The sequence below is a fragment of the Gymnodraco acuticeps genome, unplaced genomic scaffold (assembly GCF_902827175.1).
Source record: "Gymnodraco acuticeps unplaced genomic scaffold, fGymAcu1.1, whole genome shotgun sequence".
Taxonomy (NCBI): domain Eukaryota; kingdom Metazoa; phylum Chordata; class Actinopteri; order Perciformes; family Bathydraconidae; genus Gymnodraco; species Gymnodraco acuticeps.
In genome coordinates, this window is record NW_022990028.1 from 247,650 (window position 1) to 264,882 (window position 17,233).

At 45.5% G+C, this 17,233-nt stretch overlaps 1 protein-coding gene across 1 annotated transcript; it reads right to left on the minus strand.

Annotated features, from left to right (window-relative positions):
• Window positions 1–162: 162 nt before the first annotated feature.
• On the minus strand, window positions 163–1,776 carry LOC117545261 (transcription factor Adf-1-like). The gene is made up of 2 exons (XM_034214992.1): window positions 1,325–1,776; window positions 163–788 (listed from the first exon to the last, which is right to left on the minus strand). The coding sequence occupies exons 1-2, from the start codon at window positions 1,452–1,454 to the stop codon at window positions 163–165; spliced, it is 756 nt and encodes a 251-aa protein (XP_034070883.1). The 5' UTR covers window positions 1,455–1,776.
• Between the last annotated feature and the right edge of the window lie 15,457 nt (window positions 1,777–17,233).

Below are 17,233 nucleotides of genomic sequence, written 5' to 3' on the forward strand. Positions count from 1 at the left end.
CTGGTATGTTGTAACTGACAAACCACATGAACAAGTCAAGACACAGTATAGCCATAACATACTTTTAAATAACTTTTATTTATGTGATGTTGTGTGTGATGAGTGATGAGTGTAAAAAGATGTAATGTGGATCAGTATCAGTATCAGTATCTAATTAATTAATTAATTATTAATGTCCATTTCTGTGGCCTCCAGGACCGCCTCTTGTAGCTTCATTTTCAGTCTCATGCTGCTCGTCCTGCTCAGCTTTTGCATTGCAGGCCAGAGACTCCTTAAAAAAAGGAGGTCCTCGTCTTCCACTTCCACCACTGGTGGTGGGGGTGGTGGTGGTGGTGGCATGGCCAGCATCGGGCCTACGGCCGACAGCAGGTTCTCCTCAAAAGGGGACATCTCCCTTCCCCTGCTCTTCTTCCCCCGGAATGCTGGCACACTGGCCGGCACACCGTCTGGCACACCGTCTGGCACACTGGCCGGCACACTGGCCGGCTGACTGGCCGGCTGACTGCTACCTGGCTCTGGCTGGCTTTCCAGACTGTCATCCAGGCTGTCACCCATAGAGTCTTCCTCTTCTTCTGCTCCGGTGGGTGGAGGCAGGGGTTGCCGGGGGAAATTGCTGGACGTCTCACGGTCCAGCATGAAGGGCTTTAAAAAGCTCATTACTGCCGCGAGACGCCAGGGCTTAGATCCCCCGGAAGCCCCTGCCCCGCTACTTTTCCCTTCCTTCTCCAGGATCCTCTCCCTGCGGTATCGGTCCCTGAGGGACTTCCAACGCTTTTTGCACACTTCGTCTAATAAAATGAAAATGAAAATGAAAGAATACAGTTAATTTCTTGAATTTCAGAAAATGATTGCTCCATTAATGAAAACCAAATCCCTTTCAATTGCATACAAGGTTTTACATGTCACACTTTATCAGAATCAAAAACAGGTTTATTGCCAGGTAGCTTTGCACATACTAGGAATTTGACTTGATGTCATGGTGCATATATACAAAACAAGAAATCTAATATAAAACACAACATGTATTGTACAGTTAAATTGCAAAAAGATAAAAATTAAATAAAGCAGTAATTTACATGGAAATAGAATGCTAGGAATGAATTTTTGCATATATATATATATATAACTAAGAAATGTTAAAGGAGTATGACATTGTGTGCATTAATGTAATGCAATATAGTCTATGATGTGGCAGCGGATGATTAACATGTATGTGATTAATGTCTATGGCGCTATTTTATGCTAAATATACCGGCTATGTTTCATTAGCTATGTTAACATGAAGTAAACTGGATATAAAATCCCCAAACAGGCGAAAACCTACCAGTTTCCCCCACTGTCTCTGCCACCTCCTTCCATGCCTGGTTCCTCTGGTTTCTATCCCGGTAGGTGAACAGGGTCACATCAAATAATACAGGGTGATTCGCTACCGCTACGATTATAACCTCGTCCATTTTATTTCAAATATAGACATGAACGGCGGGATATCTCAGGATATCTCTCCCAGCGTATGCGCGGTTTTTGATTGGCTACGGCTTGAGCTGTCAGATTTTCTGAAACGGGATTTGATTGGCTTACGCTCACTTGTCAGGAACCGAGAGAGCGTTTCGTGCGTAAAAAGTTCAACATTGTTCAACTTTTTACGCGCGAGACGCTCTCAAAGTTACGCTTGCCTTCCCGTGATGCAGTTCGGCGAAAACGTGAGCGGACGTGACGTCACCCCATTCAAAGTGAATGGGCAGACGCGCTAGAGGCGTAATTTTACGCCTGAAACGCTTGTAGTGTGGAGGGCCCGTTAAAGGGGGGGTGGAGTTTGCAGTGCTTTATCATCCGCCCATCGGCATCCATATTCGTCCTTATTCACAGCAGCACCACCCACCCTCCTGTGGAGGATGTTCTCATGGCCCTGGTAACCCTTTAAATAGTCTGATACTACCACTGCACTTTACAAGCCAGAAATAATGTTTAAATTGTCGGGGGAAGTGTTTTTAAACGTTTGGAAGAGATTTTGAGCCTGTCATTTTGCAAGATATCATTTAACATTGAAGCTCTCCTGGAGATGGACAGAATATGTCAATTTCCAGGAGAGCTTCAATGTTAAATAATATCTTGCAAAATGACAGGCTAAAACCCAGTAATAAGTGTTTCAAAGGCGGGGAAAAGTTGTTTAAAATAGTATGATACCTCCAGGGTGCATCACCACATTTTACAAGCCAGGGAAGGTGTCTGAATCATGGATAAACTTTGTTTAAATAGTATGATACCTCCAGGGTGCATCACCGCATTTTACAAGCCAGGGAAGGTGTCTGAATCCTGGGAAAACGTTGTGTAAATAGTCTGATACTACCAGGGCTCATCACTGCACTTTACAAGCAGGAAATATTGTTTAAATTGTCGGGGGAAGTGTTTTTAAACGTTTGGAAGAGATTTTTAGCCTGTCGTTTTGCAAGATATCATTTAACATTGAAGCTCTCCTGGAGATGGACAGAATATGTCAATTTCCAGGAGAGCTTCAATGTTAAATAATATCTTGCAAAATGACAGGCTAAAACCCAGTAATAAGTGTTTCAAAGGCGGGGAAAAGTTGTTTAAAATAGTATGATACTTCCAGGGCGCATCACCACATTTTACAAGCCAGGGAAGGTGTCTGAATCATGGGTAAACTTTGTTTAAATAGTCTGATACCTCCAGGGCGCATCACCGCATTTTACAAGCCAGGGAAGGTGTCTGAATCCTGGGTAAACTTTGTTTAAATAGTCTGATACCTGGCACTGTATCAACCCCTGGGAACCTTAAACGTTATTAAAATGTTTTTTTATTTATTTAATTATCACATTATTTTTACAAAAACAGTATACACAATATGCATAATAAACATCATAATAACATGATAAAAACATGATTAGCGGGGGCCCGGGGGCCATATTAGCCGTCTAACTTGTACGGTGCACCGAGGGAAACAGGCTGAGTCCACGGCCTCTACCCCCACATCAGGAGTATCAACCGGCCCTGAAGAAGAGGTATCGCTGCTATCCGCCTCTGAGTCCTCTTCGGAGGTATCTGACGGCGGTAGAACTCCTTCCGATGATGCTGCTGCTGCTGCTGCCACCCTGAACATGGAGCGGATCTTCAATCCCTCCTTTATTCCAGGCGTATTCGCGTAGAACCGGTCTGCAGTGCTTACGTCGTGACACATAAACCTGGCGAGAATCGACCTGCTTTCTGGATCTTGGTGATGCTTGATATTGTCTGCCAGGGCAGTGCGCAGGATTGTGAAGGTGACGGCTGTTTCTAGCCCAGCATCAGCCCAAGCCCTCTTCAAGTGAGCGTTCAGGTTCCTGGAGGCATGCTTCCCCGTTGTGAAAAGGAAGAATTCATTCTGAGGACCCGACAAGCCCTCTTTTATCCCCATCCACCGCATGACCCAGCTAAACTCCTTTACTGTAAGCACCAGCTGTGCTTTGCCAAATGTCTTGGCAGTCTTGTGATCCTGCACATGGATGATGTAGCCCTCAGCAGTGCCCCTTATGTCCGCCTCTAACACCTCAGTGTTGGTCATGTTTGCGTACACACCCGGTGGCCATACAGTAGGCTCCAATGGAGGGTTAGATAGCCATATAGCAGGTACTGGGTGATTGAGGTTGGGTTGCAAGCCATCAGGTCAAGTAAATCAGGGATGCGCTTCTCAGCGGCCGCCATGGCGGCGAGAAGCTCCGCCTGGCTCGGCAGACGATCCAGCTTGTTCCTCTTCATCTTGAACTGGTGGACAGTGACAGACTTTTTCGAGTCTTTCATGTTGGCTTTCACCTCTCTGATGATGTGGGTCATATCAGACTGGGTGAGCCTGCACCCCCGGAGCTTTGACTCAGACAAGTACCTCAGGAAATGGTTCACATTCTTCAGGAACAACAGCGATGTTGTGACTGCCCGGCCCGACTTTACAATATACTCGCTCCAGCCACGGACCCTCTCCGTGTCTTTTAGGAACAGCCAATCTGACAGCCGGTTAACACCATGGGACATGAATACGAGGAAGTTCTTTATCCGGCTGACATTGGACAGACAATTTTCTTTCCGTTTTACTGTCGGTGTGACACCCTCACAATGATGCCTGTATGTCTGAATGTACGTCTCCATGCTTTGAGGCAACGTGATTTCAGGCATGGTATTCCCCCGTCCCTTCCCAGTGGACCAGTGAGGAGAGGGCCAGTCCTCATTACAGGAGGCTGCTGGGGACCGCATGACAGTCTTGACCGGGGTCTTGAGAGGGGTCTGACTACCGGAGGCTGCTGGAGACCGCATGACAGTCTTGACAGGGGTCTTGAGAGGGGTCTGACTACCGGAGGCTACTGGAGACCGCATGACAGTCTTGACTGGGGTCTTGAGAGGGGTCTGACTACCGGAGGCTGCTGGAGACCGCATGACAGTCTTGACCGGGGTCTGACTACCGGAGGCTGCTGGTGACCGCATGACAGTCTTGACCGGGGTCTTGAGAGGGGTCTGACTACCGGAGGCTGCTGTGTTTATGCCGGAGGTACTTGAGATTGCCAGGCCCTTAAATCGTATACTTTCTTCCTCTTCCTCAAGCACAGCAGCAGTGGCACACTGCTGCCTGGGTTTTAGCCCCTTTTTCAGCCTGGAGCGCAGGGTCTTCACCTCCTCAATGAGGGCATCCTTCTGAGCCCTCAATGCCACATTTTCCAGCATCACCTGCCTGCAGTCGTCTTTGTCACACTCAGTATGTGGAGAGAAGGGTAGAGGGTGCACCGGGTATTCCTCCTCATTGTCTATATCCAATTATGTAGCCATTCCAATGATGGGATTAGTCTGTCTGAGGTCATGGAGCAATTGCAGGGCCACACTATGCTTCAGCTTTGCCAGGACCTGATGTGCTTCATCTCGGGATAACTCAGGGTGGCCATGAGTCATATGACGGTCCAGTTTCTTCCCAGCATACGAACACCCTGTGATGGGACAGGGTTTGGTCCGAACATTTATTCTGCCACTAGCCATTTTAAGAATGATGCCTCTTTCCTCCAAGTTCCGCACTGCATGTTTGTGCTTAAGGTGCTTGTTCAAAGCCAGATGGGTGATTCTCACGAAACCACCTTTGGTCATGTCTGTGAGGAATTGACAGACAAAATTACAAAAATAATCAAAATAATCAATTCTATATCAAACTGCATTGTGTATTGTATGTGGTACTATTGCTATTTTTGTAGTTGAGGTAGTAATTCATATTTTTTTCACCATTTTTCCATGTAGAAATTCATTACCGTAATGCGTCCGGAGTTTATTTTTTTACATTTAACCCCAAAATATCACAATAAATCTGCACAATTTAATACATACATAAATACAAAAAATTGTTGAAATGGTACATTCTTACTGGTAATATAATTATTTTGGGTCTAAGATTTATGAATTAAAATATTTTTGGATTAATATGTGTGTCCGGAGCATGTGAAGTTCATTACCGATGCACTGCCTATTTGGCCCCATTACAATTCCTGTTTGTTTAAATTAGTTTTAGTTTTACCCATGATGCATTGCATGGAAGAGAATATGCAAGACAAGGTAAGATGTCCTTTCAAGGTCAAGCTATAGATATGTTAAAGATTCAATTTACTGACACCCCAGTGTACACTACTAACTGTCATTACCATAATGGGGTATTATATAATGTTTTTTTTAAAGTTATTGATTCCAAAATCAATAGAAAAGTTGCTTTTATAGAGCCAGAATGATAGTGCAAATATTTCTTTTGTAGCATCATGGCTATGCTAACTATTATGCTAGCTAGTGTTATGGTCATTCATTACCGTAATGCTCTGCATTCATTACCATGTCATATAGGAGGCTGTTACGGTAATGAACAAAATTGTTGCGGTAATGAAAGAAATGTGTGCAGCTATGTATGGTGAGCTTTAACTATAAAGAAATCATTTATATATATTATTTTAATCTAATTTATTTAATGAATACTGAATCCCTCTTGAAATTAAGTTCAGAAAAGGTGGAAAGGAAAAGGGCAGCTTCCAAGGTGAGGGTGGTGAAGCACAGAGAGAAAGGGTACAGCAACCCAGATACATAAGGAAGGAAAGAGAGAGGTTAGAACAGGACATCTTCACATTGTGTGTGAGAGAGAGAGTGAGTGAGAAAGAGGGAGAGACAGAGAAAGAGAGAGACTGAGAAAGAGAGAGACAGAGAGAGAGAGACTGAGCCAGTGTTTCCACCAGGGGGCCGTCTTGCCGTCATTGGATGCACTTTTTCAGCTCGGAGCGCCCTCAACTCGAGCCGAGGCGGCCCAAAAAAAAGATTTATCCGAGAGAAGATCGACAATTTTTATCGTTTAAATCAGGGGTTCCCAAAGTGTGAGGCGCGCCTCCCCTGGGGGGCTCCAGAGAGCTTCAAGGGAGGCGCAGCCGCCAGAAAAAAATAAAGAGAAACAGTGAAATCTAGCTAGTTAACTTCAGCTAACTTTATGCGAGCTGCAAAATATGGATAGATTTTTAGTGAAGTTACCTAAAGTGAGAGAGGAGACAGCGTCTGTCAGAAAACAAAGGAAGTATGACAATGATTATTTGAAGCTAGGATGTTCATGGACCGGTCCTGATGACACTCCACTGCCACAGTGTGTTATCTGCAACGAGGTGCGAGCTAATGACAGTATGAGACCATGTAAACTCCGGCGTCATATTGAGACGAAACACCCATGTTTGGTGACCAAGCCACAGGAGTTTTTTGACCAGAAGCTCAAGGAATTGCAGTCACAGAAAAATGTCATTGACACATTTAGCACTGTGAATACAAAGGCAACCGAAGCATCATACCGAGTGGCGTTACGGATAGCTAAGACAGGTAAACCTCACAACATTGGTGAAACGTTACTCCTCCCTGCTGCTAAAGACATCTCCGTCTCAACTATTTCTCTCCGAGTGCAACGTATGAGGAAGCTGCCATCCTTAACCTCAACATGTTTAAAAGATAAAGAGGTTTAAAAAAGCTATTGTTTAATGTTTTAAGGAGGTGACGCTCAGCCAATCAAAAAATAGGAAGGTAGCGAAAACAGAGCATTTTATGACATTTTCTCACCTTACATTTTCTCTTTGCAATGCAATTGAATACCCCTGCATTATAGCAACAATAATAATAGCAATAATAATTGGGAGGGGGGGCGCGGCTGTGATTATGTTCTCTGAGGGGAGGCTCACCTTCCCACACTTTGGGAACCCCTGGTTTAAATGACAAAAAGGAAAATGACATCCCTCTGTTGGAGGGGCAAAGGAGGCTGGTGGGATTTTTTTCGCCGCCAACAAAGCCGGTTCCTGTGACGGAAAAAAGTGTACTGCCAGCGAGCCTTGCCGTTGGCTCTCAGCCCGAGCCTGAGTTGCCGCCATCCTAGTCTCCGCCAGCATCCCCCGCCCGTGCAGGTGCCCCGGGGCCGGAGTTGTCGTCATCTAGCCTTCCACCCCATCCAGAGCCTACGCCATCTGACAATGTCACTTCTACACCCGTAAGCCACGAAGAGAAACCGGTCAGCCACAACAAAAGGAAGTTTGTCGGAACCTGGAAAATGAAGTTCCCGTGGTTGTGCTATAATAAACAAAGTCATAAAATGTATTGCACACTATGTGTAAGGGAAAAAAAGCACAACGTGTTCACCTCGGGGACGTCCAACTTCAGGGTGAAGACTATAGAGATGCACATAAAGGGGGTGGATCACAAAGCAGTGCTAGATGCACAGCATTTACGGAGAAACAACATTCAAGTTGCCGTTAATCGATTGGTCTGTGCCAGATCAAAGGCGGTAATTGCGGCCAAGAGGAACGTGTATTACCTGGCAAAAGAACTGTTGCTGACACACAAAAACAAAAGCTTGAATGAACTGTGCATTCTGCAGGGATGTGAAACCTTGGCAGAACTGCAAGTTTCAGAGAACGCCCTCACAACGACATAGTGCAAGACATGCAGTGCGCCGTAATGTGCTGAAGGAGGATTTCATTGCAAAGTTAAATAACTCAACATTCAAGGGGCTCATGACTGACGAGTCCACGGACATTTCGGTGGAAAAGCTTCTTTGCACATATGTTAACCTAATAAATGACGGTGACTTAGAAACCCACTACTTGTGCAACACAAAGATACTGCATGCGACGCTGCTACCGTAACGCAAACCATTAAGGAGCAGTTGCAAAATTACAACATCGACCTGAACGACATAACTGGCGTCCATACAGATGGGGCAGCGGTTATGACTGGAAGAGAAAATGGGTTCGGGGCGCGTTTTAAAAAGGGAAAACCCAGCCATCGGTGGCACACACTGCGCTGCACATAAGCTAAACTTCTGTGCCCAGCAGGCTGCTGTGGCGATTCCATCCCTCCAGCGCTACCAGAGGACGGTGGGCAGCATCTATGGATACTTCTCCAACAGCAGCTCTCGGCAAGCACGGCTTAAAGAAATGCATGTCATCCTGGACACTGATGACGTTCAGCCTGCTGTAACCTCAACGAGCAATGCGCTGTGAGCCATGCAGATTGGAGATGAAGGCGGCCTAAAATTCCAAGAATTCTTGGCCAACATTGTGGAGAAAAACGGCGAGATGTATTTTAAGGGAGAAAAGATAAAGGCCACCAGGGCGATGCGGCAGGCCGTGGATGGTGTAAGGCAGCGCTTCCTCGACACCCTCATCCAGAATATTGAAGATCGTTTCCCCGACATCGGCCTCTTTTCCGCTTTTCGCATATTTGACCCATGGTGTCTGCCACGGGACAACACTGAACGTGCGCGATTTGGACGCGATGAGATGCAGACCATCCTGGATCACTTGTGCCCAGCGGGACGGGAACCTAACGTTGACACGGACACCTGCAGCGCAGAGTGGTCAACTTTTAAGGAGCTGGGCCATGCAAACTACAGCAACAATTCCTTCCAGGAGTTGGTGAAGATCATGGCTACACAACATGCTGGCTTCCTACCTGAAACCACAAAGCTCCTGGCTGCAATCTCGGTCATTCCAATGAGCACGGTGCGGTGCGGACGTGGATTCAGCATTCAAAATCGCATAAAGACCAAGGGCAGGGCAAGAATAAAAGCAGAAAATCTCGACTGAATCTGCATTGAAGGACCACCCATTGAACAGTTTGACTTCTACAGAGCCCTGGAAAAGTTTAGAGTGGAAAAACACTACCGCATTTTCCAAGGACCATGCAAGGAGCGATGTCCCTGCCGGCAGCGGTGATTGTATACAGGTACATTATGTATCATGTAACAAACGTTACGTTACTATTGTCTATTGTGTGTGTAAAGAGACAGTATATAAAAGTAACGGTGCAATTCAAAATTGTGTGTGTGTGAATATATACGTAAAGCGAAAGTATTTATAAAGCAATAGTATATCTCTTCTCCATGTAAGGTCATTACCATAACAAAAGCTTTTCATTACCGACATGCTCTGTTCATTACCATAACACTTCCTTAATAAGTTAATATTTTGATAGGAATATGGAAAACCTTCAAATTTTCATTTTGTACAGGAAATGTTTGGTATGTCTGTTCATATTTTAAAATTGTCTTTTTTCAATCAATTGTACAATTTACACCACAGTAAAAGTCAATGTGTGGAACATAAAATTGTGTTACGGTAATGAAGTTAATAACTAAAATTATTATATTATTATATATTTACCTGAATTATTACACTATGTGACTACTTGTGACTATTGACAGCAGCATACGTTAAAAAATAAAATGCCAAACATTTACTCAAATATTTAGTTATCATCAATTGAAAATGTGTTACGGTAATGAATTTATTTGGTCAATGACTCGTTAAAACTCTCTAAAAATGTGTTTTAAAACATATACAGAACTTTTCTTTTACTAGGGCTAGTTCATTTAGAATCTGGTTGATACTAATGAGAACAATTATTTTCAAAAATCTGCATCGAACTGTTTTGGCTCATGTTACACCAAGTTCGTGAGAATCACCCAGATAGAAGAGTCTGCACACCCGGCATTCGGACGACATCCTTACTGAAACAGACACAGTTAATTGTATTTAAATTATGTTGTGTTTCTCCGTTTATATGCGTTAGCGTAACCGGTAATTGCAACAAAAGTTTGATGCTTCAATGCCTGGTACACGGACCAAAGGAGGACTTGGGTTACCACCTGGCAAAATGGTCCTAGCTCCGCACCAACGCGGGGCTGGTGATGGCAACATTGGGTCCGATGCATCAATCCATGGTGGCCCGACCATGAGAGGGTTTGTGGTGCCCCGGAACCAGGCAGTACCCCAGCAGGAAACACGTTTTATGGTCAAAGGAGGAAAGAGTGATAGAACCGGGGTAAAGCAAAGAAAGTGTCCGAAAATAGTGACTTGTAACCCGGGTAGAGAGTATGTCATCTCTCGGTCCTCTCCTCCAGACAACATGGTAACGTGGGGACAACAGTACCGCCGGGCGCTCCATCCCGCTCCGGCATTCACCGCAGCGGGGGGAGGAGGCATTGAACCCCTCACACCTGCCCCCGGAGGAGGCAGGGGAGTCAGGTACCCGGAGGGCGCACGGTGGACGGCCAGGGCGAGGCAGCCACACCGCGCTGGAGTCAGAGTTCCGAGTGTTGGAGCCGGGTCCCGGTGAAACGCAGGACGGAGCACCCGGCAGGAGCCTCCAGCAGACCCCCCCGCGCGGTTCCCTCGTCCCTCGGAAGAGGCGGAGAGGTGGGTGTTTTTCATCTGCTGGCGGACTGCCGGGGAGAACGCGCTGCTCGGGAGCCAGGCTCAGAGTGAGTGGCAGTGGGTGCCCGCGCACCTGCCTTTTACAGCGGGAGCACGAGCTGGTCTCGGGGAGGGAGAGAAGAGAGGAGCGGAGGCTGCCGAAACAGCCAGGGCCCTCCCCTCAAACACACCCCTCAATTTTGACAAGACAAAACGCAAGAAGAGTCCCCTTTCGACTCCCCTTGCATTCCTCCAGAGACCAGTTTGGACTTAAAGTTAAGAACCAGGCTGGGGGGGTCTCCAGGCACCAGAGAAAAGGGGTGAAAATGGAGAAATTGTATCCCAAAATAGTGTCTCTTAATGCAGGTACAGTCCCCTGACAACTGCCCTTACATTCATCCAGAGTCAGGAAATACTCTGTTATATTTTGGGAGAACCAGAGAAAAGGGGTGAAAATGGAGAAATTGTATCCGTAAATAGTGTCTCTTAAGGCGGATAGAGCTACCTGACAACTCCCATCACATTCCTCCAGAGTCAGAAAAAGTCTAAGTTAACTTTTGGAAGAACCAGAGAAAGGGGTGAAAATGGATAAAATGTATCCGAAAATAGTGTCTCGTTATTCCGTGGCAACTCCCCTTGAATTCCTCCAGAGGCCAGTTCAAAAACTTAAAGTTTGGTAAGAACCATGATTGGGGGTCCTCCAGGCAACAATTGTATCCGATCCAAAGTGCTCATGCAGCGGATGCATTCCTCCATGATGTCCCCATCATGAGAAATAGGCCGTTTTTTTCTAAGTGCTCTCAAAAACCGGGTTTCCGATTTCGTGCAGATGGTAGCTTGGAAAAGATGAATGAATTTTTTCGACGGAGGAAGGGAGGTCAGTATTCCCCTCTCCGTTGAAAAATGCAACGGGGTAGTGCAAATGTCTCCGGGGCTTCCGCCGGAAGCGCCGAAGACTTGAGCTTTTTGTAGCCCCTCCTCCGTTAGCACTTAGCCGTTTTTTCGAGAATTTCAAAAATCATGCATAATTCCATAACCTCGCACACCGTGATACCCCGGACCCCCGGACTTAAGCACTCCCCAACGGACTAAACCCAGATGTTCACACCCTCCAGAACCTCATGCCCCTAGTGACACTTAAAGGTGGTGGATTTTGCGGTGCTTTACTGTCCGCCCACCAGCATCCATATTCGGCCTTATTCACAGCAGCACCACCACCCACCCTCCTGTGGAGGATGTTCTCATGGCCCTGGTAACACTTAAAGGAGGTGGATTTTGTGGTGCTTTATCGTCCGCACACCAGCATCAATATTCGGCCTTATTCACAGCAGCACCACCCACCCCCCTGTGGAGGATGTTCTCATGGCCCTGGTAACACTTAAAGGAGGTGGATTTTGTGGTGCTTTATCGTCCGCACTACAGCATCAATATTCGGCCTTATTCACAGCAGCACCACCCACCCTCCTGTGGAGGATGTTCTCATGGCCCTGGTGACACTTAAAGGAGGTGGATTTTGTGGTGCTTTACTGTCCGCACACCAGCATCAATATTCGGCCTTATTCACAGCAGCACCACCCACCCTCCTGTGAAGGATGTTCTCATGGCCCTGGTAACACTTAAAGGAGGTGGATTTTGTGGTGCTTTATCGTCCGCACACCAGCATCAATATTCGGCCTTATTCACAGCAGCACCACCCACCCTCCTGTGGAGGATGTTCTCATGGCCCTGGTAACACTTAAAGGAGGTGGATTATGTCCGCACACCAGCATCAATATTCGGCCTTATTCACAGCAGCACCACCCACCCTCCTGTGGAGGATGTTCTCATGGCCCTGGTAACACTTAAAGGTAATGGCTTTTGTGGTGCTTTACTGTCCGCACACCAGCATCAATATGCGGCCTTATTCACAGCACTACCTGCCCTGCTGGAGGTTCACACTTTTTTACCCTCCTCTGCCTTACACATCCTCCCACACTTGAGCACTCCTCACTCGGACTAAACCCCTCCATGCACACCCAGACTGCACCCAGAGAACAGGCTGCTTCACAGCACTTTGCAAACCAGGAAAAGTGATTGAATCCTGGGTATACATGTTTTAAATAGTCTGATACCTCCAGGGCGCATCACCACATTTTACAAGCCAGGGAAGGTGCCTGAATCCTGGGTGAACATTGTTTAATTGTTTAAGTGTTTTTAAATGTGTGAAAACAGTGTTTTGTCACTTTCAAAACTCTCCCGTCATTGCCCGGAGAAATTGGGTCGATGTTGTATTCAATCTGACCGTTAATATTCCAGTGAGACGAAGTACGTACAATGACCGGAGTGATCCCATGTTAATTTTGTCCCAATACCGGAGCATTCCCTAACCCTATACATGGATCACAATGCTAGTTTTGACACAGAAGAGGTTGAAAATATATCTTGAATGCATATGATTATAATTATGAGCCTGCTATGCGTCCAAGAGACCAGGAGCAGCCAAGGATGAGAAAAAATAACGGCCATCGGAGAGAAATGGAGCTTTGGTGTGTGGAGAACCAGTGGAGAACCACTGAGCCAGGAGCCAGGAGTGACAGCCACCACGCCCACACACACAACACAGACAGGGGGAAACAAACAAACACAAAGGAGACGGCTGGAGCAGTACAGCCACCACAGCGTTACCTAATGCAACTCCACACTACGTCTTACGGTGCCGTGTACCGGAGGGGAGAGAGAGAGCAGCGAAGCGTAGGAGAGAGATGTAATACGGTTTCCTGATAAAGCTGTGGAGAGTATGTGCTGCAGGGAGGTGGATGCACAACGCACCCAGGAACGAACGCTAGCTCCGGTACTTTTCCCGTGAGGGAAACTGTGGACTCGATGTCCTGACAGGCTGGAGTTTGTGCAACCTGCACAAACACAAGCTCACCATGATTACAAATGGTGAAATGCAATGTAAAATTAGCGAAAAAATACCAGCTCACTAAATCACAACCGCTCAAACCAACTACCGCGGATTGGGCAGAGAACGAGTCCGAGAAAGTTGCTCCCCCTTGCTTACTAGAGTCTAATTTAGATTACCTCGGTTTAACAGAAACTTGGCTTACGGACAACTCTCCATCGGCTGCCGTACAACTTCCGGCTTACAATAGCTACAGGAGGTGACCGAATGCACACTAAAGGGGGCGGTGTTCTAATTTTCGTGAGAGACACCATCCGTTGCAATGAGATTTTATGGCAAGACCCAATCGAACTAGAATGTGTAGGCCTAAACATGATCCTGTCACCTCAGATGTCCTTTATTTTAATAGTAATTTATCGACCACCTTCCTCAAATGTTAGCTTCTATGATCAATTCAAGAAGGTTTTATATCAATGTGATTTTAAGAAAAAGGTAATTGTAATGGGTGACTTAAATTTGAATTGGGAAGATAAGTCATCAAGGAAGAAGCTTAAGCAAATTACTGATAGTTTTAATTTGACTCAAATCGTTAAAGGCCCAACGCGAATAACAAACATCACCAGTACCCAGCTTGACCTAATTTTAACAAATAGACCTGAAAGGATTACAAAATCATACAATATGGTAACAGGGCTGTCAGACCACAATATGGTGCTGGTATCTAGAAAACTAACTGGAAAACGGTTCACTGCGTATGCAGGTAATAAAGAATCCTTTGGCATCCCAAAAACCAGGCAAGACTTCAGATCTACTATACAAAACTTAGATTGGGAAGATCTAGTACTTGAAAATGATTTAGAAGTAACCAGTCAAAACTTTACGGGAAAACTACAGGCCACAATCAATGAATTTTCAATCATGATAAAACATAAAAATAAGAAACAGACTCTCCCCTGGATGAACGGACATGTCAGAAATGTAATGAAGCAACGGGACAGTGCCTTAAAAACTGCCATAAAATCAAAGATGTCCCATGATAGACATATATTTGCAGGGCTAAGAAACAAGGCAACAAGGGAACTGAGAAAAGCAAAAGCGGATTTCTTTATCACAATTATTGAAAATGCTCAGGGCAACTCAAAATCTATATGGAGCCAAATAAAACATTTAACTGGTCAAAACAGCCAAGCCAATTGAATTGAGGGTTGAGGGCACAACTCTGCAATGCCCAGCTGATGTGGCAACTACACTCAATTATTATTTTGTTGAGTCAGTGGCTACCATATCCAGTAGCTTCATAGCTCAGGAAGTTAATGCACTCCCGACTGTCAACACTAGCGAACCAGCAGCTGTTCTAAAGTCAGTGTCTGAGACAAAGGTTGCGGAAGTAATTGCCAATCTGAAATCCTCAAGGGCTAAGGATATCTACGGTATGGACACATTCATGCTGAAAGACATTACTCCTCAATTGTTAAGCCACTAACGCATATCATTAATATTGGAATCAATCAAGGGAGTTTTCCCAATCAATGGAAGCCTGCTGTTGTGGTCCCGTTATTCAAAGGTGGGGACCCTCTCATGACATCCAACGACAGGCCCATCAGTATCTTACCCATAGTATCCAAGGTATTTGAGAAATTGATTGCCAAACAAATCATCAATCATCTCAACAACAGCTCCTTTCCACTGCATCCAATGCAATTTGGATTCAGCGCTAATCACTCAACAGAAACAGCGACATGCTTCTTCGTGGAGAAAGTTAAGGCATCAATGGACAGGGGTGGGGTTGTAGGGGCCGTGTTCCTTGACTTACGGAAAGCTTTTGACACTGTTAATCACAACATCTTATTGCAAAAAATACTCAACTTAAATGTTTCTATAGAATTCACCAACCTCTTTCATTCGTATCTTTCATCCCGCTCCCAATGTGTTCAAATTGAGAACCATAAGTCTAGTTCACTATGTTTGTCAACTGGAGTACCGTAGGGCTCTATATTGGGCCCAATCCTGTTTAGTATGTACATAAATGATCTGCCTTATGTGTGTGGAGATTGTGATGTATTAATGTATGCTGATGATACAGTTGTTTTTACTCATGGCAAAACCGCAGAAGAGGCTGCTACCAAGGTCACTGATGTGTTGGAGAATATTACATCCTGGCTTAACAATAATTGTTTGCAACCAAATGTCTCAAAGACAAGTGTGTATGTTCTTCTCCAAGGGCCACAGCATTATAACAGAACAAGATGTTTTATTTTCTGGAAGGAGACTTCAGGTTGTCTCGGAGTACAAGTACTTAGGAGTACATATTGACACAAACCTCAATTTCAAAACCCATATCAAAAAGGTCTGCAATAAAGTAAAGTTCAATCTGTCAAATTACAGATACATTAGAAACTTCCTATTATCTGCAGCAGCTAAGCTATACCTTCACTCAATGGTCCTCTCCCACATCAACTACTGTCTGATCAGCTGGTCTAATGCACACTAGTAGTAGTAATGATGCCCCTTTCGTCTCATCAGTATGCATAAAAAGTGACAGGTGGACACGCCCCCAATTATGCAAATGAGCTAAGTCCCGCCTCCCATTGATCGACATCCTTTGATGTGGGGGTGAGGGGTCATCACCCCTAGGGGTGAAATGCCCCCCTGTGTAGCGCCTTTTGTTCGAGATCCTTTTGATGTGTGTTATGTGAAAAGCCCCCGGGCTAGCGCCTTTGTTGTCTAATTCTTTGATGTGTTGATTAAGTCTCTTTGAAGTTCTATTGTATGGCCCCCCTCAGAGCCCTTTTGTTGTCTAATCTAATTATGACATCTAATCTAATTATGATGTCTAATCTAATTAGCTTTTGGTGTTTCCCCTTTGATGTGAAGTGTTATAACAGGCCGGTGTGACTTCACACTGATGTGCTATAAACCTCTGATGTTAATCTAGGTGTCTCTTTGAAGTTATGTGAGACTGTCTACCCAGCCCCCCCTCCCAGCCTCCCCCCCTTTTCTACCCCTTCAGGGGCTATGACACAACAAATAGTGGGGGGTGGAATTAGGTAGAAATACGCTCAAACGAAATAACAAGACAGCAATTCCATTTACCCAGTCACCTTTTAAAAAAAGAAAAATGGCAAGAGACGCCACGAATGGGGGTTAATCAGCCTGTGACAATTTACAGCCATCCGTCCGTAGCGTCAGTCAAGAAACGAATGCAGCAGCAGTGCGGGGGTCAGACGCCTACAGTCTCGTGCCTTCTTTTGGTCATGCGCGCGTTCGTGTGTGTTGGAGGAGGGGCTCTGTGAGGAAGTGGCAGATTTCCCCCCGGTTTGACTGCAAAAGACTCACTTTTTACAGAGGGCTCCGCCTCCCCCTCAACATAACAAGTCCCGCCCTCCTCACCAGATCATTTAAAAGTAAGGGGATGGAAATAGATGAAAAAATAAATACGCTCAAACTAAATACAAGCCAGTCATTTCCACTCATCAAGTCACCTTTCAAAAAAGAAAAATGGCCAAGAGAACCCTAGATATGGGTTTAATCAGTGAGACGCCTGTGACAACTTACCGCCACCCGTCCGGAGCGCCAATCAAGAAACAAATGCAGTATCTGGGCCGGGTTCAGACGCCTCTAGCCGAAG